The sequence below is a fragment of the Macaca nemestrina genome, chromosome 1, assembly GCF_043159975.1.
Source record: "Macaca nemestrina isolate mMacNem1 chromosome 1, mMacNem.hap1, whole genome shotgun sequence".
In the NCBI taxonomy this organism is placed as follows: domain Eukaryota; kingdom Metazoa; phylum Chordata; class Mammalia; order Primates; family Cercopithecidae; genus Macaca; species Macaca nemestrina.
The window spans coordinates 227,573,309-227,596,880 of record NC_092125.1 but is presented as its reverse complement, the minus strand read 5'-3'; the positions used below and the strand labels follow the sequence as shown (position 1 = coordinate 227,596,880).

General features: G+C 46.9%; 1 protein-coding gene and 1 non-coding gene across 3 annotated transcripts in view; one reads left to right on the top strand and one right to left on the bottom strand.

Moving 5' to 3' along the window:
* The window catches only part of LOC105479532 (nucleolar protein 9), a 36,001-nt gene that overhangs the window by 7,030 nt on the left and 5,399 nt on the right, over window positions 1-23,572 (bottom strand). For both annotated transcript variants that reach the window (XR_011606196.1, XM_011737532.3), the window contains exons 3-11: window positions 22,962-23,089; window positions 17,139-17,274; window positions 16,920-17,016; window positions 14,400-14,497; window positions 6,638-6,799; window positions 5,820-6,117; window positions 5,346-5,457; window positions 2,633-2,810; window positions 304-437 (exon numbers count right to left, since the gene is read on the bottom strand). Coding sequence is in view for 1 of the 2 variants with exons in the window: in XM_011737532.3 (XP_011735834.1) it covers window positions 304-437; window positions 2,633-2,810; window positions 5,346-5,457; window positions 5,820-6,117; window positions 6,638-6,799; window positions 14,400-14,497; window positions 16,920-17,016; window positions 17,139-17,274; window positions 22,962-23,089 (1,343 nt within the window). In the remaining variant the exon portion in view is untranslated. The remainder of the gene's footprint in view (window positions 1-303; window positions 438-2,632; window positions 2,811-5,345; window positions 5,458-5,819; window positions 6,118-6,637; window positions 6,800-14,399; window positions 14,498-16,919; window positions 17,017-17,138; window positions 17,275-22,961; window positions 23,090-23,572) is intronic.
* On the top strand, window positions 13,401-13,510 carry LOC112426424 (U6 spliceosomal RNA). The gene has a single exon (XR_003017726.1). It is a non-coding gene; the product is annotated as a U6 spliceosomal RNA (small nuclear RNA).

Below are 23,572 nucleotides of genomic sequence, written 5' to 3'. Positions count from 1 at the left end.
CTGTCCTCAGGAGGGCAAACCTGAGAGGGCCCCTGCTTGCTCTAACACAACCTACTCCTATGTAAAGGCTCCACCACAGGTTGCAGTGAGCCCAGATCGCGACACTGACACCATGAGTGACAGTGATTCGTGGTCTCAGGCCCTGGAGGCGGCCCTGACACCGTCTTGGCTCACTCAGGACCTACAACAAAGTATAGGTTTCCCAGATCACCCATGCCCATGACCCCTGACCCTACTTCAGCTCCTCACTTCCTGTGGACCTGAGTAGGCTCCTTCCAGGGCTGTGCCTGGGGTAAGGCTCACCTGGCACTTAAGGACACAATGTGGAATGGCAATAGCTCCAACGAGCAGACAATTCACGGTCCTTAGCTCTTCCGGGGGCACAGGGGTGAGGATGTGGTACAGCCGCTTCTCCATGTCAATGCCTCTACAGATGCCTTCAAGACATGCGCACAACACAAAAATCACCCTTTTGGAAAACATCAAACCTCTCCACCTTTAGAAACTGCAGAATGGTTTTGAACATAAGTCTTGATTTCAACTCTGTTTTGTTTTGAAAATACAAAGAGCTGGCCGGGTGTAGTAGCTCACGCCTGTAATCACAGCACTCTGGGAGGCCGAGGAGGGTGGACTGCCCGAGATCAGGAGTTCGAGACCAGCGTGGGCAAGACGGTGAAACCCCATCTCTACTAAAAATACAAAAAATTAGCCAGGCGTGGTGGCGGGCACCTGTAGTCCCAGATACTCGGGAGGTTGAGACAGGAGAATAGCTTGAACACAGGAGGCGGAGCTTGCAGTGAGCTGAGATGGCGCCACTGAACTCCAGCCTGGGTGACAGAGCGAGATTCTGTCTCAAAAAAAAAAAAGAAAGAAAAAAGAAAATACAAAGAGTCAAGAGACAGAGTCCTTGAAAATTGGGACAGTTTGTACCTTCCCTGTGTTCAGCCATGAGGAACCAAAACGGTCTACATGCAAAAGTCCTAGATTGGGCCAGCTGCGGTGGCTACGCCTGGAATCCCAGCACTGTGGAGGCTGAGGCCGGTGGATCGAATGAGGTCAGGAGTTTGCGACCAGCCTGGCCAACATGGTGAAACCCTGTCTCTACTAAAATTTCAAATATCAGCTGGGCATGGTGGCACGTGCCTGTAATTCCCAGCTACTCAGGAGTCTGAGACACAGGAATCACTTGAACCCAGGAGGCAGAGGTTGCAGTGAGTCCAAATAGAGAGAGACTTTGTCTCAAAAAAACAAACAAACAAACAAAAAACAAAAAACAGCCTGTGCGCAGTGGCTCACGTCTGTAATCCCAGCACTTTGGGAGGCCAAGGTGGGCGGATCACAAGGTCAGGAGCTCAAGACCAGGCTGACCAACATGGTGAAATCCCATCTCTACTAAAAATACAAAATTAGCTGGGCGGGGTGGCGCATGTCTGTAATCCAAGCTACTCAGGAGGCTGAGACAGAAGAATCATTTGAACCTGGGAGACGGAGGTTGCAGTGAGCGGAGATCACACCATTGCACTCCAGCGTGGGCAACAGAGCAAGACTCCGTCTCAAACAAACAAACAAAAGTCCTAGATTGTTGGTGAGTACAGGCCAGGGGGAAAATCCACCACTAAGGAACGTACAGAAGACAACCTGATCTTTCCCCATCACTGTTCCTCCTTTATGGTCTGTACTAAATGACACAATTTCTGTGAAAATGCTTTTGAGAAATACAGTGTTGTCCAAATCTGAAATGTGCATTTAAGGACTTCGCTAATTTGGGATTACTTAGCTCCAGCACCCTTCCAAAACTCCATGTTTATTGACCTCAAGAAACCAAGGCAGGTCAAGGAGGTGGGGACCCAATCCTGCTGGGCACTTCGAGCCCTGGTCCAGACCTTGGATCTGAGTGATGGGAAGTGCCAGGCTGTGGCACAACTGCGCCTGGGTTCAGGTCATTCCTGGCTATGGGGATAAATTTTAAGAGAGGAAGTGGAGAGTTCAGTTAAGAAACTTTTCAGCAGATGGCGGTGGCTGACTAACATGCTGAGAAGAGGTGGAGAAAGCTGACATATTTTGAAGACAGAAGCCAACAGACCGTCTAGTGGGCTGAAAGTAGCAAATGAAGGCTAGGGGATGCCAAGGAGGGGCCAGGGTCTGACCTGGATGTCAGAGTGAATCTTCCAATGGACCAAGCACAAGCCTGGGGCAAGGAGGAGAGGGTGCGGGCAGGAGGGTTCTGAGGGTCCCAGGTCTACATGCGAGTCAGACACTCAAGTGGAGATGTACACTGGCAAGGTGGGTTTGGAACGCAGATGAACAGCTGTGTTGGAGGACACTGCAGAAAGGGAACGCCTAAAGATGGATTTAGAACCCAGCAGTGACTGAGACAGGGGAGAAGTGTCGAGCAAGAAGAGGGCCAAGCCCAGGCCCTTGGGAAGTCTACATTTATAGAGCTGGTAGACGAAGCAGAGAAATAGCTGCTTCCTTCCTGGCCTCCAGCCCCTAAGGCATGCTATATAGATGAGTGGGGGTTCTCTGACCTCTGTAGCTTAGACACAGCTACAAGGTCAAGACCAGTCATCTACAGTTAAAGCAGTAGATCCTCTTCAGTAGGTTTATGGATATGTTTTACTCTCAGACTCACCAAAGCCCAAGCAGTCACAGATTGGAGTCTGGGCAAGCAGGATGGGCCCATTCGTGTATCCTCTGACGTCATCCTGGATCTTGCAAAGACCAACCCAGCTGGCGTTCACAGCATATAGTATATGGGTAGGGGCGACATCAGAGTGGGTAATTCGGAGCGCGACTGCATTGAAAGGGACCTGGAAAATGAATTTGCATCTCACTCTATTCATTGCTACTTTGAAAAACCACTTAATTTTTACAACTAGATTAACCAGCTGTCTAAAGATAGGTCTGCCAAAGTGCCTACCCAAAAGTATCTTTAAAGAATAAAAACAGCCAGGTGCAGTGGCTCATGCCTATAATCCCAGCACTCTGGGAGGCCGACGTGGGCAGATCACGAGGTCAGGAGGTCAAGACCAGCCTGACCAACATGGTGAAACCCGGTCTCTACTAAAAATACAAAATTAGCTGGGCATGGTGGCGGGCGCCTGTAATCCCAGCTACTCAGGAGGTTGAGGCAGGAGAATCACTTGAACCTGGGAGGTGGAGGTTGCAGTAATGTGAAGTACTTTTTTTTTTTTGGAGTCGGCATTTCGCTCTGTCACCCAGGCTGGAGTGCGGTGTCTCACTGAGCGGAGATCGCGCCACTGTACTCCAGCCTGGGCAACAGAGAAAGACTCTGTCTCAAAAACAAATTAATAAATAAAAAATAAATAAAATAAAATAAAATAAAAAATTCTTTAGGCCGGGTGCAGTGGCTCATGCCAGTAATCCCAACCCTCTGGGAGGCCAAGGTGGGTTGATCACTTGAGGTCAGGAGTTTGAGACCAGCCTGGCCAACATGGCAAAACCCTGTCTCTACTAAAAATAAAAAGATTAGCCAGGGATGGTGGTGCGTGCCTGTAGTTCCAGCTACTCGGGAGGCTGAGGCACAAGAATCACTTAAACCCGAGAGGCAGAGGTTGCAGTGAGCTGAGATTGTGCCACTGCACTCCAGCCTGGGCAAGTGCTTCCACCTGACAGCTCCCAATGCTCAAAGCTATAAATGAAGCATGTCTTAGCCTTTCTCTCACAGGGTGGCCATGAAGTCACTGAGCCCCTAAATGCTTGGCAGAGTGCCTGGCATGGAGCAAGCACTCAAAACCGGACAGGCTGTGTGGCACGGCAGACCCGGGCTCAGAGTCGGGCGTCCTGCAGCTTCAGTCCTAGCCTCAACTTTGACTGCACCATTTTGGGAAAGCTGACTCCCAGTCCCTGGCCTTGGTTTTACCATCTGTAAAATGGGGATAATAACAGGACCATGGTAAGTAGTGGAGTTACACAGGCTTAGAACAGAGTACTGCACAGAGTAAGCATTTCAGAAGTGCCACCTGCCACTAGTTTTGCTTTTTCATCATCCTGAATCCTAACACTATCATGCTTTCCTCCCAAAACAATTATTAGCAGCCTGGATTTCAAGTTGCAAATACGCTGGTGGTGGAAATCTACTTTTGACGACAGTAATGTGAAGTACTTTTTTTTTTTTGGAGTCGGCATTTCGCTCTGTCGCCCAGGCTGGAGTGCGGTGTCGTGATCTCGGATCACTGCAACCTCCGCCTCCAGGGTTCGAGCGATCCTCCTGCCTCAACCTCCCGAGTAGCTGGGACTACAGGTACGTGCCACCACGCCTGGCTAATTTTTTTTTTTTTTAAATACGGAGTCTTGCACTGTTGCCCAGGCTGGAGTGCAGTGGCACAATCTCGGCTCACTGCAAGCTCTGCCCCTTTGGGTTCACGCCATTCTCCTGCCTCAGCCTCCCAAGTAGCTGGGACTACAGGCATGAGACACCACGCCCAGCTAATTTGTTGTACTTTTAGTGGAGACGGGGTTTCACTGTGTTAGCTAGGATAATCTCGATCTCCTGACCTCATGATTCGCCTGCCTCGGCCTCCCAAAGTGCTAGGATTACAGGCGTGAGCCACCGTGTCCCCCAATTTTTTGTATTTTTTTTTTTTTGAGACAGAGTCTCGCTCTGTCGCCCAGGCTGGAGTACAGCGGCCGGATCTCACCTCACTGCAAGCTCCGCCTCCTGAGTTTACGCCATTCTCCTGCCTCAGCCTCCCGAACAGCTGGGACCACAGGCACCTGCCACCTCGCCCGGCTAGTTTTTTATATCTTTTAGTAGAGATGGGGTTTCACTGTGTTAGCCAGGATGGCCTCAATCTCGTGACCTTGTGATCCGCCCGCCTCGGCCTCCCAAAGTGTTGGGATTACAGGCGTGAGCCACCGCACCTGGCTAATGTGAAGTACTTTAAGAGTGCTCTCTGGGTGCCAGGTTCCACTGTGAACGCTCCCTGAATCCACACGATCACTCTCTGAGGCCCAGTAGCACCCCTGTTCTACAGCTGAAAAGTGGAAGTGCTGGAGCAGCCCCTGCGACCAGGCGGGACATTCAAACCCAGCACAGAGCCACACTCAACCTCAGGACAGAAACATGGCTAAGAGCGGTCACCAGAGCTGAACTGCCTGGGCCTGCATGCCAGCCCGGCCCCTACTGCTGAGTCCCTCAGCCTCTCTACACCTCAGTTTCCCCATCTATAAAATGGGAATAACAACAGAACCTATGACACTGGGATGTTCTGAGGATTAAATGAGCGAGGAGTTATGAAGTGGTTAGAAGAGTGCCCAGCACACAGAAAACCACACAAGTGTGTAACAAAATGAAGACAATTTCTCCCGTAAGTTCAGATTACCTGATAGGGTGTCAGGCTATGTAAAGGAGAAAGTGGTTTGGGCATCGGGGGCTGCAGCTGGCTAAGGTAACTCAAGATGGTCAGATCTCGAAGAATTTTGTTATGTGACTCTCTGAAAGGCAAATTACAACAAGGTAAGTAGACATTTAACCCTCCACGGCCACCTCTCACACCTGTCATCACAGAGGTCCCATTTTCACACAGTACTGGGCTTTCCAACACTGCCCCCTCTTGACAGACCCCGACTGGAAAAACAGGACGCGTAAAGACTCTCCTTTAAGTCCAAGTTGCTGGCGGCCAGAGTTAGGGGCCACTATAACAGTTCAGAAAACAATTGGTTCTTCTTTGTAAATGCACAGCTGTGATAGAGAACTGAAGATTTTAGAGGACTCAGGCCTTTAGAGGAATTGAGAATGGCAGGCCTTTTTCGACAGAAGGAAACGTTAATTCTTCAGCCAAATGAGGGTTAGTTACCTATTTCTTGGAGTTATTCTGTATGTAAAGTCTGTATAAACACCTATCAGTTTATGTCCAGTGAACTCAACTGGACTTTCTTTTTCTTCATCAGCAAATTCCAAAGCATCTGCAAATGCTGCGAGTCTGAAACGTCGATTTCTCATCTTGGTCTTGCTTTTTGTGTACAAGCCATCCATGTCATCTACATACTGCGGGGTAAGGTCTGGCATATATTTACTGTGGTCACAGCGGAACTGAACCACGTGGCTGGGAGACAGCAATCGGATCAGATCAATGAGAAGCAGGAGCCCCTGGTCTGTGGGGAAGAGACATTAGCACAGCTGATGCACTCCAGAACAGTGACACGCTCAAGAACAGTGACATGCTCCTAAGACAAATGGGTGCATTTGTTCTAAGACAAAGAAACCATCAATAAGTTGGACTTCGGCTGGGCGCTGTGACTCGTGTTTGTAATCCCAGCACGCCTTGGCAGGCCAAGGTGGGCGGATCACTTGAGGCCAGAAGTTCAAGACCAGAATGGCCAACATGGCAAAACCCCATCTCTACTAAAACTACAAAAATTAGCTGGGCAGAGTAACACACGCCTGTGGTCCCAACTACTCCAGAGGCTGAGGTGGGAGGATTGTTTGAGCCCGAGAGGCAGAGGATGCAGTGAGCCAAGATCACGCCATTGCACTCCAGCCTGGACGACAGAGTGAGACCCTGCCTCAATTAAAAACAAAAAACAAAACACTAGGCTTTAATGTGGCTGTCTGAAAGCTAAGAGTACTCACACTGCCTGTCCTTCCCTTGCAGATGTGTGCGTGCAGGCTTACCTGAAACCCATCCCATAGTGTTGACAATGAGAGGGGACTCTCTCTTGTAAGCGCTGAACACATATTTTATTATGTCAATATAATTCTCGTAGTTGTTTTTACAAGAAGGTTTCCCATAATATACCATCTTCTGTGGTGTCCTCAGGTGAGTGAAAGGTGGCCCTAAGAAGATAAAGATGAGTAATCAGATGAGTAAGGTAAGATGAGTGTTCAATCCTGGCTACTTAAAAGGTGGTGAGGGTTTTGTTTCAGCTGTTACCACTGACAAAGAACCTTAGGAAATCTGAGACCATCGTACCTACAGGAATACTCTAATTCCATTTTTTGGAAATCTAAGCTTTCAACTTAACACAAAGACATGCTCACTTTCACATAAACGGCTAATGCCAATTATATTCATTCAGCAAACACAAAAACCTGCTAACTGCTGGGCTTGTTCCAGTGATTTGGGACATATCTGTAAACAAAACAGACAAACATCCTCACCCTTGCAGGGCTTCTATCCCAATGAAAGGGCAATGAATAGGCATGTGTGTCTTTTTTTTTTTTTTTTTTTTGAGACGGAGTCTCGCTCTGTCGCCCAGCCCAGGCTGGAGTGCAGTGGCGCGATCTCGGCTCGCTGCAAGCTCCGCCTCCCGGGTTCACGCCATTCTCCTGCCTCAGCCTCCCGAGTAGCTGGGACTACAGGCGCCCACAACCGCGCCCGGCTAATTTTTTTTTGTAATTTTTAGTAGAGATGGGGTTTCACCGTGGTCTCGATCTCCTGACCTTGTGATCCGCCCGCCTCGGCCTCCCAAAGTGCTGGGATTACAGGCGTGAGCCACCGCGCCCGGCCGGCATGTGTGTCTTATAGGAATACAGCAATGACTCTGTTCTAGGCCCTTCACATAGAGTCTCTAATTTTTTCTTTCTTTTTTTTTTTTTAGACAGAGTTACACTCTTGTTGCCCAGGCTGAAGTGCAATGGCGCGACCTTGGCTCACTGCAACCTCCACCTACTGGGTTCAAGCAATTCTCCTGCCTCAGCCTCCTGCGTAGCTGGAATTGCAGGCATGTGCCACCACGCCCGGCTAATTTTGTATTTTTAGTAGAGACGGGGTTTCTCCATGTTGGTCAGGCTGGTCTTGAACTCCCGACCTCAGGTGATCCACCTACCTCAGCCTCCCAAAGTGCTAAGATTATAGGCGTGAGCCACCGTGCCCAGCCAAGAGCCTCTAATTTTCATAACCCTGTGGCAGGTGGTAGCATCCTCATTTTTATAGATGAGGAAATTGGGAAAGAGATTAACCTGAACAAGGTCGGCTAGTCAGTAAACAGCAAGCTGGCTTAAACCCAGGGGCCTGGCTCCTGTGTTCACACTCCTAATCATGACGTATCTCCTCTGGCCAGGGACAGGGAGCTGAGCAGTTCAATGAGGGCAGGGCCAGCACAGTCAGAGGCCAGTGAGCAGGACTGTGTGCGACAGGGTCAGCAGGGAGATGGCCTGGATCAGTGTGATTGCAGCAAGGCCATCTGTGACAGAGACTCAACCATCAGAGTGGCCACTATGATGGCAGCTAGGAATTCAGCTAGCAAGGCTCTCTTCAAGGTTGGGGCCAGTAAGGGCAGGGATGTGGGGTGGCCAGTAGCAGAGGGAGTGGCCTGCATAGTTGAGAGAAGACTGAGCAAATATGCAAATAAATTATAAATAATCATAGCCAGGTTTCTTAACACCAGAGAATAACTTACAAATATGAAAGTGAGGAAGGCTAATGAGAGTGATCCCTGGGATGTTAAGCTGGGATCGGATGAGTCAGAAACTCATGGCTTTCTTTTTTTTTTTTCCTTTTATTTTTTTGAGATGGAGTCTCACTGTGTCACCCAGGCTGGACTGCAGTGGTGCAATCTCAGCTCACTGCAACCTCCACCTTCCAAGTTCAAGTGATTCTCCTGCCTCAGCCTCCCAAGTAGCTGGGATTACAGGCACTTGCCACCACACCTGGCTAATTTTTGGATTTTTTAGTAGAGATGAGGTTTTGCTATGTTGGCCAAGTTGGTCTCAAACTCCTGACCTCAAGTGATCCGCCTGCCTCAGCCTCCCACAGGCTGGGATTACAGGTATGAAGAACCATGCTGGCCTCATGGTTTTAATGAAACAGAAAAGGTATCTATACAAGTATAGATCTATATGCATATATACACATACACATATGTATGTGTGGGTTTAAATATGTCATAGATGCTAGCTTTGTGCACTGAGATCTAGAAACAATGACACACCAAAGGCAACAAGCGCACACAGTACTGAAACTCTGGTTTCAATCTCTCCCTCTGAAAAGGAGCCAGGGCTCTCTGGAAAAATAGCTCATTCCAAGGCTATGGAAGAGAAAGTGAAAGATGACCCTAGAACTTCCTGTTTTGCCAGAAAGTTAAGACAGTGCTCAAAAAAGGATGGAGCCATGGAGTAGCTAGGGTCAGTGCTGGAGGGCCCAGGCCAAGGGTGCAGTCAGGACCTAGGACGTAAGAGGAACTCAGTAGACAGACGGGTCCTAGGAGGTGGCCGGCAGGACAGAGTGGTTGCTTATACATAGGGATATTGTATACATACATTAATGTATTCAGAATAATGAGCCAAGTTTTTTTGTTTTTCTTTCTTTTTTTTTTTTTTTAAAGACAGACAGGGTCAGTTGGACATGGTGGCTTACACCTATAATTCTAGCACTTTGGGAGACCAAGGCAGGTGGATCACCTGAGGTCAGGAGTTCGAAACCAGCCAGGCCAACATGGTGAAACCCCGCCTCTACTAAAAATACAAAAAATTATCCAGGCGTGGTGGCGCACGCCTGTAATCCCAGCTACTTGGGAGGCTGAGGCAGGAGAATCGCTTGAACCTAGGAGGCACGGGTTGCAGTGAGCCGAGATCGTGCTACTGCACTCCAGCCTGGGCAGCAAGAGCAAAAAAATAAAATAAAATAAAAAGTTGGAGGTATCACATTCTCTGACTTCAAAAGCAGTTATAATTAAAAGAGCATGGTCCAGCCCGGGCTACAAAGTGAGACACTGCCTCTAAAAATAATTGTTTAAAAATTAGCCAGGTGTGGGCCGGGTGCGGTGGCTCATGCCTGTAATCCCAGCACTTCAGGAGGCTAAAGTGGGTGGATCACAAGGTCAGGAGATCGAGACCATCCTGGCTAACACGGTGAAACCCCGTCTCTACTAAAAATGCAAAAAATTAGTCGTGCGTTTTAAAGTAAAACACCATGGCAGGATCAGGCGTGGAGGCTCCGCAATCTCAGTGCTTTCGGAAGCTGAGGCAGATCACCTGTTTCCAGGAATTTGAGGCTACAGTGAGCTATGATTGTGCTAACGCACTCCAGCCTGGGTGACAGTGAAACCCTGTCTCTCTCAGAAACGAAGCACGGTAATGGCATAAAAAGAGACATATCACTCAATGGAACAGCATAGAAAGTCTGGAAATAAACACTGCATTTACAGCCAATTTATTTCTGACAAAGATGCTAATAACAAAACAAGGGGGAATGATAGTCTTCAATAAACAAGACCAGGAAATCTGGTTATTCACAGGGAAAAGAAGGATACTACTAGATATCTTTATCAAACATCATATACAAAAATCAACTCAAAATGGAATAAAGACTTAAGTATTAAGACCTGAAACTGGCCGGGCGTGGTGGCTCACGCCTGTAATCCCAGCACTTTGGGAGGCCGAGGCGGGCGGATCACAAGGTCAGGAGATCAAGACAATCCTGGCTAACAAGGTGAAACCCCGTTTCTATAAAAATACAAAAAATTAGCCAGGCGTGGTGGCGGGCACCTGTGGTCCCACCTACTCGGGAGTCGAGGCAGGAGAATGGTGTGAACCTGGGAGGCAGAGCTTACAGTGAGCTAAGATAGCGCCACTGCACTCCAGCCTGGGCGACAAGCGAGACTCTGTCTCAAAAAAAAAAAAAAAAAAGACCTGAAACTGTAAACCTACTAGAGGAAACGCTTCATGACACTGGTCTAGGTAACAATTTCCTAGATATGACCCTGAAAACAAAGGTAACAATAGACATATGAGATGGCATCAAACTAAAAAGCTTCTGCATAACAAAGGAAAGAATTTACAAAGAGACAACCCTCAGAATGGGAGAAAACATTTGTAAATCATACATCTGATAAGGGGTTAATATCCAAAATATGTAAGGAACACAAGAAATTCAACAGCAAGAAAGCAAATAACCCAACTGAAAAATGGGGAAGGGACTTGTACTGACTTCAAAACTTACCGAAAAGCTATAGCAATTAAAACAGTATGATGCTGGGTCAAGGACAGACATGTAGACCAATGAAACAGAAATGGAATCAGGAAATAAGCCCATACATATAAGATCAAACCATCTTCAAGATAGTCTTTTCAACAAATGGTGGTGGAAAATCTCAATATCTATATTCAAAAGAAAGAAGCTGGACCAATTCTTTACAGCATATGAAAATGTTCATTCAAAATGGATCAGAAACTTAAACTTAAGAGCAAAAATGGAACAAACATATTCAGGCTGAAAAATTTAAAAATAAAAAAAGTTAAAAAGTTAAAAACTATAAAGCTCTTACAAGAAAACATGAGAGAAAATCATGATGACATTAGATTTAGTAATGATTTCAAGGATATAACACTAAAAGCATAGGCAACAAGTGAAAAAATAGATACACTGAACTTCATCAAAATTAAGAACTGTGCATTGGCCAGGCGCAGTGGCTCACGCCTGTAATCCCAGCACTTTGGGAGGCCGAGGCGGGTGGATCACGCAGTCAGGAGATCAAGACCATCCTGGCTAATACGGTGAAACCCCATCTCTACTAAAAATACAAAAAATTAGCTGGACGTGGTGGCGGGCGCCTGTAGTCCCAGCTACCCGGGAGGCTGATGCAGGAGAATGGCATGAACCCGCGAGGCAGAGCTTGTAGTAAGCCGAGAGCATGCCACTGCACTCCAGCCTGGGCGACAGAGCAAAGAGCAAGACTCCGTCTCAAACAAAAACAAAAACAAAAAACAAACCATGCAAGCAATATTCAAGGACTGGAATAGACATTTCTCCAAAGAAGATATACAAATGGCCAATAAGCACATGCTCAACATCATTAGTCATTTAAGGGAATGTAAATGAAAACCAAAATGAGACATTACTTCACACAAACTCGGACAGCTATAATCAAAATAAGCATTGGTGAGGATACGGAGAAATCAGAACTCTTGTGCATTGCTGCTGGGAATGTAAAATGCAACTAACTACTGTGAAAAACGGTTTGGCAGTTCTCAAAACGTTAAACACAGAACTACCATAAGACCCAGCAATTCCACTCCTTGGTATATACCTGAAAGAACTGAAAGCAGGATCTGGAGGAGATATTTGAATACCCGTGTTCATAGCAGGATTATTCACGAGAGCCAAAATGTGGAAAGAACCCAAGTGTCCATCAACAGCTGAATGGATAAACTAAATGTGATATAAACATACAACTGAGTAACATCCAGCCATGAAAAGGAATTAATTTTTTTTTTGAGACAGAATCTCACTCTGTCGCCCAGGCTGGCGTGTAATGGTGCAATTTCAGCTCACTGCAGCCTCCACCTCCCAGGTTCAAGTGATCCTCCTGCTTCAGACTCCCAAGTATCTGGGACTATAGGCATGGGCCACCAAGCCCAGCTAATTTTTATAATTTTTTATAATTATAAAAATTTTTATACATTTTTATAATGTTTTATAGAGACTGGGTTTCACCATGCTACCCTGGTCTCAAACTCCCAGGCTCAAGCAATCTGTCCACCTTGGCCTCCCAAAGTGCTGGGATTACAGGTGTGAGCCATGGTACCTGGCCAGCAATTAAATTTTGATACATGCTACAACATGGATGGATTCTGACAATACTATGCTGAGTGAAATAAGCCAGACAAAGGGTAAGTATTGGATGACTCCACTTACATGAGAATAGCCAAATTCATAGGGACAAAAAGTAGAACAGAGGTGAAGTCTCTAGGGGCTAGGAAAGAGGACAAGAGGGATTTATTCTTTTTTTATTTTTTGAGACAGAGTCTCGCTCTGTCACCCAGGCTGGAGTGCAGTGGCGCGATCTCGGCTCATTGCAAGCTCCGCCTCCCGGGTTCACGCCATTCTCCTGCCTCAGCCTCCCGAGTAGATGGGACTACAGACGCCCACCACCACACCTGGCTAATTTTTTGTATTTTTAGTAGAGACGGGGTTTCACTGTGGTCTCGATCTCCTGACCTTGTGATCCGCCCGCCTCGGCCTCCCAAAGTGCTGGGATTACAGGCTTGAGCCACCGCGCCCGGCCGAGAGTTATTCTTTAATGAGTACAGTTTTCATTTTGGGATGACAAAAAACCACACCTAATTTTTAAATTTTTTTGTAGAAACAGGGTCTCACCCCATTGCAAACACAACAAAAGTTGTGGCCAGGCACAGTGGCTCATGCCTATAATCTCAGCACTTAGGAGTCAGAGGTGAGTGGACGACCTGAGGTCAGGAGTTCCAGACCAGACTGGCCAACAAGGTGAAACCCTGTCTTTACTAAAAATATAAAAATTAGCTGGGCATGGTGGCATGCACCTGTAGTCACAGTTACTCAGGAGGCTGAGGCAGGAAAACAGTTCCAACTCAGGAGGCGGAGGTTACAGTGAGCACAGATCACACCACGCACTCTAGTCGGCCTGGGTGACAGAACAAGACTCCATCTCAAAGAAAAAAAAAAAAAGAAAGCAATGTGGTACTTATTTCAGCAGCACATACCCTAAAAAACTGGAATGATACAGAGAAGACTGGCAATGGGCCCTGTACAAGGATAACATGCAAATTCATGAAATCTTCTATATTATTTTTTTCAAAAAGAGATGGAGAACTGTGGGTTAGGTTCTGAACCAGATAAAGGACATTAGGGGCTGGGCGTGGTGGTTCATGACTGTAATCCCAGCACTTTAGGAGGTCGGCGCCGGCGGATCACAAGGTCAGGAGATCGAGACCATCCTGGCTAACATGGTGAAACCCTGTCTCTACTAAAAAAATACAAAAAATTAGCCAGGCGTGGTGGCGGGTGCCTGTAGTCCCAACTACTCAGGAGGCTGAGGCAGGAGAATGGCATGAACCCAGGAGGCGGAGCTTGTAGTGAGCCGAGATTGTGCCACAGCACTCCAGCCTGGGCGACAGCGTGAGACTCCGTCTCAAAAAAAAAAAAAAAAAGGCTGGGCGTGGTGGATCACGCAGTGAGATCGAGACCATCCTGGCTAACACGGTGAAACCCCATCTCTACTAAAAATACAAAAAATTAGCTGGACGTGGTGGTGGGCGCCTGTAGTCCCAGCTACCCGGGAGGCTGAGGCAGGAGAATGGCATGAACCTGGGAGGCGGAGCTTGCAGTGAGCCAAGATCGGGTCACTGCACTCCAGCCTGGGCAACAAAGTGAGACTCTGTCTCAAAAAAAAAAAAGAAATTAGGGAAACATATGTTTCTAATTTACATAAAACAAAATAATTTTTGCCACCACACCCAATTAATTTCAAAGAACAAAATGAGTAGCAGATCCATTTCCTAAAATGAGAAAACCCCATAGTTTTTGGAGGTTAGTGGAACAAGTTATGGAAAGACCCTGAGTTTGGTAGATGCGTGTTCACTTTTAATATTTTATACTCTTCTATTTTTGAGTTTTGGTAAGCATCATTACATATGAATTTCATAAAACCAAGACATTCGAGAAATACATAATACATACCCAGAACTGGTTCTGTAATGTTAAGTAAAGAAATGCAACCAGGAGGGGTAAATTCTGTCTGTCCCAGATCACATTCCAAATAGTCAACGCAGGGAAGACTGCAAATTTTTAAAAAGAAAAAAGAAAGAAAATCCTAACTAGCTTTACTCGGTAGAAAGGATAATCAGACAGTAAAGATTTCACGTGACACACAGGCATAATCCACCCCACACAGCACTTCAAAGTGAAGCCCCAACATGACAATCACTGTTTAAAAACGAGTCCAGAGAAATTCAGTGCAGACGTGGTCACAATGTCCATTTATAACATGGGCACAACTTGCTCTTTCAGAGAATTTTTTTTTTTTCCAGACAGAGTCTCACTCTGTCGCCCAGGTTGGAGTGCAGTGGCGCGATCTCCGCTCGCTACAACCTCCGTTTCCCAGGCTTGAGCAATTCTCCTGCCTCACCCTCCCAAGTAGCTGGGATTACAGGCATGTGGCATCATGCCCGGCTAATTTTTGTATTTTTAGTAGAGACGGGGTTTCACCATGTTGGCCAGGCTGGTCTTGAATTCCTGACCTCAAGTGATCCACCCACCTCGGCCTCCTAAAGTGCTGGGATTAAAGGCATGAGCCACCACACCTGGCCATCTTTCACGTAAGTTTATTTTTTCTTGAGACAGGGCGTCACTGAGTCACCCAGGCTGGAGTACAGGGATCAGAACTCACTGCAGCCTCGACCTCCTGGGCTCAAGCAATACTCCCTCCTTAGCCTCCCAAGTAGCTGGGACCACAGGCACATGCCACCACGCCCGACTAATTTCTAAATTTTTTGTAGAGACAGGGTCTCATTACGTTGCCCAGGCTGGTCCCAAACTCCTGGGCTCAAGCAATCCTCCTACCTCAGCTTCCCAAAGTGCTGGGATTACAGGCAGAAGCCACAGTACCCAGCCATTTTTTTTTTTTTTTTTTTTTTGAGATAGAGTCAAAAAAAAAGGTCAGGAGAGGTCAGGAGATCAAGACTATCCTGGCTAACACGGGGAAACCCCATCACTACTAAAAATACAAAAAATTAGCCAGGCGTGGTGGTGGGCGCCTGTAGTCCCAGCTATTTGGGAGGCTGAGGCAGGAGAATGGCATGAACCCGGGAGGAGGAGCTTCATGAAGTAAGTTGAGATGGTGCCACTGCACTCCAGCCTGGGTGACAGAGCGAGACTCCGTCTCAAAAAAAAAAAAAAAAAAGGCCGGGTGCAGTGGCTCACGCCTGTAATCCCAGCACTTTGGGAGGCCGAGGCAGGCGGATCACGAGGTCAGGAGATCGAGACCATCCTGGCTAACACGGTGAAATCCAGTCTCTACTAAAAATACAAAAGAAAATTAGCCGGACATGGTGGCAGGCTCCTGTAGTCCCAGCTACTCGGGAGGCTGAGGCAGGAAAATGGCATGAACCTGGGAGGCGGAGCTTGCAGTGAGCTGAGATCGTGCCACCGCACTCCAGCCTGAGCAACAAGAGCGAAACTCTGTCTCAAAAACAAACAAACAAACAAACAACTAGCCAGGTGTGGTGGTACTCTACTATGGTCCCAGATACTTGGTAGGCTAAAGTGGGACGACTGCTTGAACCCAGGACGTTAAGGCTGCAGCAAGCCGTGTTCATTCCACTATACTTTTGGCTGGGCAACACAGTCAGACCTGGTCTCAAAAAAAAAAAAAAAAAAATTTAAAAGAAAATTCCAGCTGGGCACGGTGGCTCACTCCTGTAATCCCAGCACTTTGGGAGTCTGAGATGGGCGGATCACGAGGTCAGGAGATAGAGATCATCCTGGCTAACACAGGGAAACCCTGTCTCTACTAAAAATACAAAAAATTAGCCAGGTGTGGTGGCGGGCGCCTGTAGTCCCAGCTACTCGGGAGGTTGAGGCAGGAGAATGGTGTGAACCCGGGAGGCGGGGCTTGCAGTGAGCCGAGATTGCGCTACTGCACTCCAGCCTGGGCGACAGAGCGAGACTCCATCTCAAAAAAAAAAAAAAAGAAAATTCCCAGGAGTTCAAGACCAGACTGGGCAACACAGCAAGACCTCGTCCCTACAAAAAAAATTAAAATAAGAAAATTAGCCAGGCATGGTGGCCCATGGCTGAGTCCCAGCTGCTTAGGAGGCTGAGGTGGGAGGATCGCACTTGAGCCCAGGAGTTCAAGACTATGAGGTATGATTGTGCCATTGCACTCCAGCCTGAGGGAGACCCTGTCTGAAAAAAAAACAAATCAAACCACACACATATACCAGAACTTATGAATACAGACTCTGAGACCAAGTGTCTCCTCTTGGAAGTTCACCTGCAGGCAAGCTAGTCAGCCCACGCTAGAGCATTGTCATACGCTGCAAAGCAGAGGGCAGTGAGGACCAGATGCTTTAGCTGGGCAGCTTTAGAACTGTATGTAATCTCTAGCTAGAAGCCAAGAAGCACTCCCTCCAAATCAAAAATCCCACTTAATGCCAAAAACCTAGCAATGTGTCAAAGCCATAAGAAAAGCACTCTTACCTATTTAACAACTGGTTAATCAGGTATCTATTAAATGTTGACTTTCCAACATCCTGGGATCCACAAACCAGAATGACAGGGCAGCCATCTACTTCTTCTGAAGGGGAAACAAACATTGATCGCTAGAATTAGCCATCTTCCTTGGACTCGAATTATGACTAATAATCATCTGGGGGTTTGGTGGACAGACACTCAGGGTGATCAGTGTGTATTACTCACCACAGGAAACACTGACTAACTCTTCCAGGGCTGAAAGGGTACTCTCGGTTAACTGAAGGCCTTTCCTTTTTTTCTCTTTTCTGATGCCAACAGACCTCAAGGCTAAATATTCAGGTTTAATCTGGGGAGTTGGACTCTGAAATCAACAATTTAAACTTTAAGGTGAAAAAATGCATAGTTTTTTCTTCAGTACTAAATTAAACAAGCCTCACCCAGTTATGAGCCAGAGAAGATAAATTGTTTCCTCCCTTTGTCTCCTGCCCCCAAATCCAGCCCATCAACAAGTGTTGCCAACTCTATTCCTGAAGTTATCCACGTCTGTTTTCAGTTTCTGCTTTCTCCCGAGCTGCCACTGCCTCCACAGCAGACTCCAGAGAAAAAGATAATGCCTGGTAAGACATGACTGCACAGGAAGCATTCAGCAAGGGGCCCTGGCTCTAGACCAGGTGAGTGATGTAGAGTTAAGTCAAGGCAACCTCTGAAAACATAAAGCAGAAACACATAGAACATATGCAAACAGAGTTGAAAAGAGGGAGAACACAGGTCTGTGAAGTCCAGGACTGGAAAAGCAGCCCAAGGAAAGGAAGAGCAGACCCTTGCTGAGGCAGGTAAGGCTCAGTTGGAACCAGCTCACCACAGAAGAGGATGAAGGAAGGGACCCCCTCCATGAGCACATTCTCTTGCAATTCATCAACACAGAATAAAGACATCATAGGCCGGGCGCGGTGGCTCACGCCTGTAATCCCACCACTTTGGGAGGCCGACACGGGCAGATCACCTGAGGTCAGGAGTTCGAGACCAGCCTCAACATGGAGAAACCCTGTCTCTACTAAAAATATAAAATTAGCCTGACATGGTGGCACATTCCTGTAATCCCAGCTACTCGGGAGGCTGAGGCAGGAGAATTGCTTGAACCTGGGAGGCGGAGGTTGCAGTGAGCTGAGATTGCACCATTGCACTCCAGCCTGGGCAACAAGAGCGAAACTCCGTCTCAAAAAAAAAAAAAAAAAGACATCATAAAGAAATGTGAAGCAGGCTGGGTGCAGTGGTGCATGCCTGTAATCCCAGCTACTTGGGAGGCTGAAGCACAAGAATTGTCTGAACTCAGGAGGTGGAGGTTGCAGTGGGTCAAGATTGTGGCACTGCACTCCAGCCTGGGCGATAGAGCGAGACTGTGTCTGTGTCTCAAAAAAAATAAAAAATACGGTGGCTCAAGCCTGTAATCCCAGCACTTTGGGAGGCTGAGACGGGTGGATCACGAGGTCAGGAGATCGAGACCATCCTGGCTAACACGGTGAAACCCCGTCTCTACTAAAAAATACAAAAAAAAACTAGCTGGGCGAGGTGGCGGGCGCCTGTAGTCCCAGCTACTCGGGAGGCTGAGGCAGGAGAATGGCGTGAACCCGGGAGCTTGCAGTGAGCTGAGATCCGGCCACTGCACTCCAGCCTGGGCAACAAGCAAGACTCCGTCTCAAAAAAATAAATAAATAAATAAAAAATAAATAAATAAAAAATAAAATAAAATAAAAAAGAGAAGCAGCCTAGTGTGAGGCTTCATATTGGTAATGCTGGATCCTAGAAAACAATAGAACAAGGCCTTCAACAATTTGAGAAAAAAGTCTTCTGAACCAACCATTCTACACTACGTGTAATTATCAATCACTGAGGGCAAAACAAGAACATCTAATAAAATTAGATAATCAAGTTTACTATCTTCCTTAAGTGAAAAAACAACTCCAGAATCTACTGACACATCCAGAGGGTGGGATAGGGAGAAAAGTATCCAAGAAAGAGCATAAGAAATATGAAGAGTGGTAGTGAAGTCCCAGAAAAAAACAGATAAAGCTGAAAATAAATGTAAAAAGAATGTCGCTGCCCAATGGCATCTGGAACATTCACTTTCAGTAAGAAAGGCTTGAGAACAGGCAATTCCATCTCCTCCTCTGCAGTCCTGGTCCAGCTACTGGACTCTGCAGTGGACTAACAGGCAACCACAACAGCCCGTTCACTGTCCGGCTCTCATTTCCTCTCTCCTTTCACTTCAAATTCCCCACACCCACCTCGTATCTATCTGCTTCCCACACGGTAATGACCTTGGTTCCATTTCCCAGTGCAGTAGGAAATAATCAGAGGACAACTTCTACTTCCTCTGGCCCTCTCCTAGGGACTTCCTCCAGCCACTATGAATGACCTGGCTGTGCTCCTAAGGCCACATGATGCCAGAACCGGAACCATCCCTAGTGGCTAACTTACAGACATAGTTCCGGCAGCCTCTCCTCTCTCTGCTGCATGGTTACCTCCCCTCTCCTCTGGATCATTCCCATCTGCCATGTTCCAGCATGTTTTTTTCATCCATCTTAACAAAATTACAAAACTCTCCTGATCATACTGACCCCTCCAACTACTGCTTCATTTCTTTCCTTCCCTTTACAGCTAACTTCTACCAAAGCAAAATACTTTACTACTAAACCCGTCAGTCCCTCTCCGCCCAGGCTCTTGACCCCATTCCAATCAGGCTACTTCCCGGCCTCTACAGCCAGCGCTTTCTCAGGTCTCACCTGACCACCAGCAGCATTTATCACTGCTGTTCAGTTAAGTCTCATTTAAAGACTTCCTGACCCACAGGACATCACACACTGGGTTTTCCACTAAAACCAATGACTATCTGCTGCTCCCTCATCTTTGCCTGGACCTCTTCTTGGAGTGCCCTAGGGCTCAGAGCTGGAACCGTCTTGTTTCTATCTATTCAACTCCATAGGCATTATTATTGCATCTGGTGGCCTGGGTATCCTCTCTGCTGAAGGCTCCCATATTTCCACCTCCAAACTCTTCCCTGAACTCCAGACTCATACATTCAACTGCCCACTTGACATGTCCAGCTGGATATCTACCAGGCATCTCAAGGTTAACAAACCGAAACCCACTCCTCCTGCAGTGACCCCATCCCAGTTAATGGCAACTACATGCACCTCAGTGGTTAAGCCAAAAACCTGCTGTGATTCCTTGATTCTTCCTCACCCCTCACATATCCAGTCTGTCTGCCAATCCTGCAGATTAGACTCTACCTACTGGCCCATGGGAGACAATTATAGTAATAGAACTTAAGGAAACGAAAAAAAAAAGAACTTAAGGAAATGAATAATATGGCCAGCAAAAATTTAGAGATGAGGCCGGACACGGTGGCTCACACCTGTAATCTCAGCACTTTTGGAGGCAGGTGGATTGCTTGGGTCCAAGAGCTCGTGACCAGCCTGGGCAACAAGGCAAAATCCTGTCTCTACAAAAACTACAAAAATTAGCCGGGAGTCATGGCATGTACCTGTAATCCCAGCTACTGCGAGGCTCTGGTGGGAGGATCACCTGAGCCTGGAAAGGCTGAGGCTGCAGTGAGCTGAGATCTTGCCACTGCACTCCAGCCTGGGCAACAGAGACTTTATCTCAAAAATACAAATAAAAGCTCTCTTCTAGGGACGTTGTCTACAGGAAGTGAGAATGGTCCAGCATTTGACACAGCATCATAGGCTTTCCTACAATACACCGTGATAGGCTTCCTACAATACACCGTCATAGGCTTCCTACAATACACCGTGATAGGCTTCCTACAATACACGTGATAGGGTTCCTACAATACACCGTGATAGGCTTCCTACAATACACGTGATAGGGTTCCTACAATACACCGTCATAGGCTTCCAACAATACACCGTGCTAGGCTTCCTACAATACACCATGATAGGGTTCCTACAATATACTGTCATAGGCTTCCTACAATACACTGTGATAGGGTTCCTACAATACACCATGCTAGCTTCCTACAATACACCGTGCTAGGCTTCCTACAATACACCGTGCTAGGCTTCCTACAATACACCGTGCTAGGCTTCCTACAATACACCGTGATAGGGTTCCTACAATACACCGTGCTAGGCTTCCTACAACACAGCCTCGTTTTGTTAAGAGCCTCCTGAACCCCTGGTAATAAAACTGTTTGTCTCTGTAACAAGAAGGTTGGAAAAACACCAAAATCTGCATTGGCGTGGGCCCAGGCAGGCTTCGAGGGGTCCATGCCATGAGACCTAAAGTTCTTTTTTTTTTGAGACGGATTCTCACTCTGTCTCCCAGGCTGGAGTGCAGTGGTGCAATCTCCGCTCATTGCAACCTCCGTCTCCCAGGTTCCAGCGATTCTCCTGCCTCAGCCTCTGGAGTAGCTGAGATTACAGGCGCGTGCCCCACGCCCAGCTAATTTTTTGTATTTTTACTAGAGATGGGGTTTTACCATGTTGGCCAGGCTGGTCTTCAACTCCTGACCTGAAGTGATCTGCCCACTTTGGCCTCCCAAAGTGCTGGGATTACAGGCATGAGTCACCGCACCCGGCCAAGATCTAAAGTTCTTATGAGATTGTCCAAAACAAAAAACATGTCAGCAGAGCCTACGGTGGTTCCATGTGTGCTAAATGTGTTCAAGACAGGATCAAGCGTGCTTTCCTTCTCGAGGAGGAGAACATCATTGTAAAAGTGTTGAAGGCACAAACACAGAGTCAGAAAGCTAAATAAAAAATGAAGCCTTGGCCGGGCGCGGTGGCTCAAGCCTGTAATCCCAGCACTTTGGCAGGCCGAGACGGGCGGATCACGAGGTCAGGAGATCGAGACCATCCTGGCTAACACGGTGAAACCCCGTCTCTACCAAAAAATACAAAAAAAAAAAAAACTAGCCGGGCGAGGTGGCGGCGCCTGTAGTCCCAGCTACTCGGGAGGCTGAGGCAGGAGAATGGCATGAACCCGGGAGGCAGAGCTTGCAGTGAGCCGGATCTCGGCCACTGCACTCCAGCCCAGGCGGCAGAGCGAGACTCCGTCTCAAAAAAAAAAAAAAAAAAAAATGAAGCCTTTTTGAGTAATAAAAATTACGACTTGTTAAAAATTAGAGGTAAGGAAAGAGGTAAAAGAAAATATAAGTACATTTAAACTACTCATTCATAGTTTAGAGAAAATTTTTATTATCTCAAATTAATAAACAGAGATATAAAGACAACCATTAAAAATCCCAAAAAAGGCCAGGCGTGGTGGCTCACACCTATAATCCCAGCACTTTGGGAGGCAAAGCAGAGGTGGGTGGATCACCTGAGGTCAGGAATTTGAGACCAGACTGACCAACATGGTGAAACCCTGTCTGTACTAAAAAACACAAAAATTAGCCGGGCATGGTGGCATGCACCTGTGGTCCCAGCTACTCGGGAGGCTGAGGCAGGAAAATCACTTGAACCCAGGAGGCGGAGGTTGCAGTGAGCTGACATTGCACCACTGTACTCCGGCCTGGTGACAGAGTGAGACTCCATCTCAAAACAAAAAACAAAAAACAAGAAAAAAAAAATTAGCCGGGCATGGTGGCAGGCGCCTGTAATCCCAGCTACTTAAGAGGCTGAGGTAGGAGAATCGCTTGACCCTGGGAAGCGGGGGTTGCAGTGAGGTTGAGGTTACACCACTACAATCCAGCCTGAGTGACAGAGACTCAGTCTCAAAAACAAACAAACAAACAAACAAAACCAAAAAAGCAGGGCTGGAGCATGGTGTTAATAAAAACCCAAAAAGCACATAACCAACTACAATATAAAATGCTGGCTGAGGAATGAAACTGAGGAGGGGAGGATAAACATTTTTCACAATATACCTTTCTATACTATTTTCTGTATACACGTATTACATTCGGTAGAACCGAGAGCACTATATGGACAAACTGCTCTTCCAAGACAACATCCTACATAGTCATTTAATATCACTGTTTTGGTGCAAGTAATTAGCAAATCTCTGAATAAAAACGGGTTCTACCTCTTGCACAAAAATGTAGGATGAACCTGGATAGCTGGTTATGAAGTTTACAGACGCAGTTTTCAGATGTTCTAGCAACACAATGGAACACTGAAGAGAAAAATTCTGCATCGACCAACGCCTGTCATCTGTAAAGAGAAAAAGAAACCACCTTAGAAGCACTAACTTAATTACGTTCCACACCCTTTAGGACTGCCATCTCCTCGGCTAAACTATAAACTTCAGGAGTAGGAACTGTGGTTGAGAGCCTTTTTCAGGGGGCCATACTGCATACTCAGAACACACCTGGGGGGAGAAGTCAATCCAGGTTTGCCACATAATAATTTTGTGGCCTTGAACAATTTTTCTTGTCAGTAAAATGGTGATAACAATAGTACTTTCACTTTCAGGACCCTTGTAAGGGTTTATATACATATAGCAAAGTCCTTGGCACACTGTCTAGACCATAGTAAGCATCTAAAAATATTTTTTTGAGACAAAGAGTCTCGCTGTCACCCAGGCTGCAGGGCAGTGGCCCGATCTTGGCTTACTACAAGCTCCGCCTCCCAGGTTCACACCATTCTCCTGTCTCAGCCTCCCACCACCATGCCCGGCTAATTTTTTGCATTTTT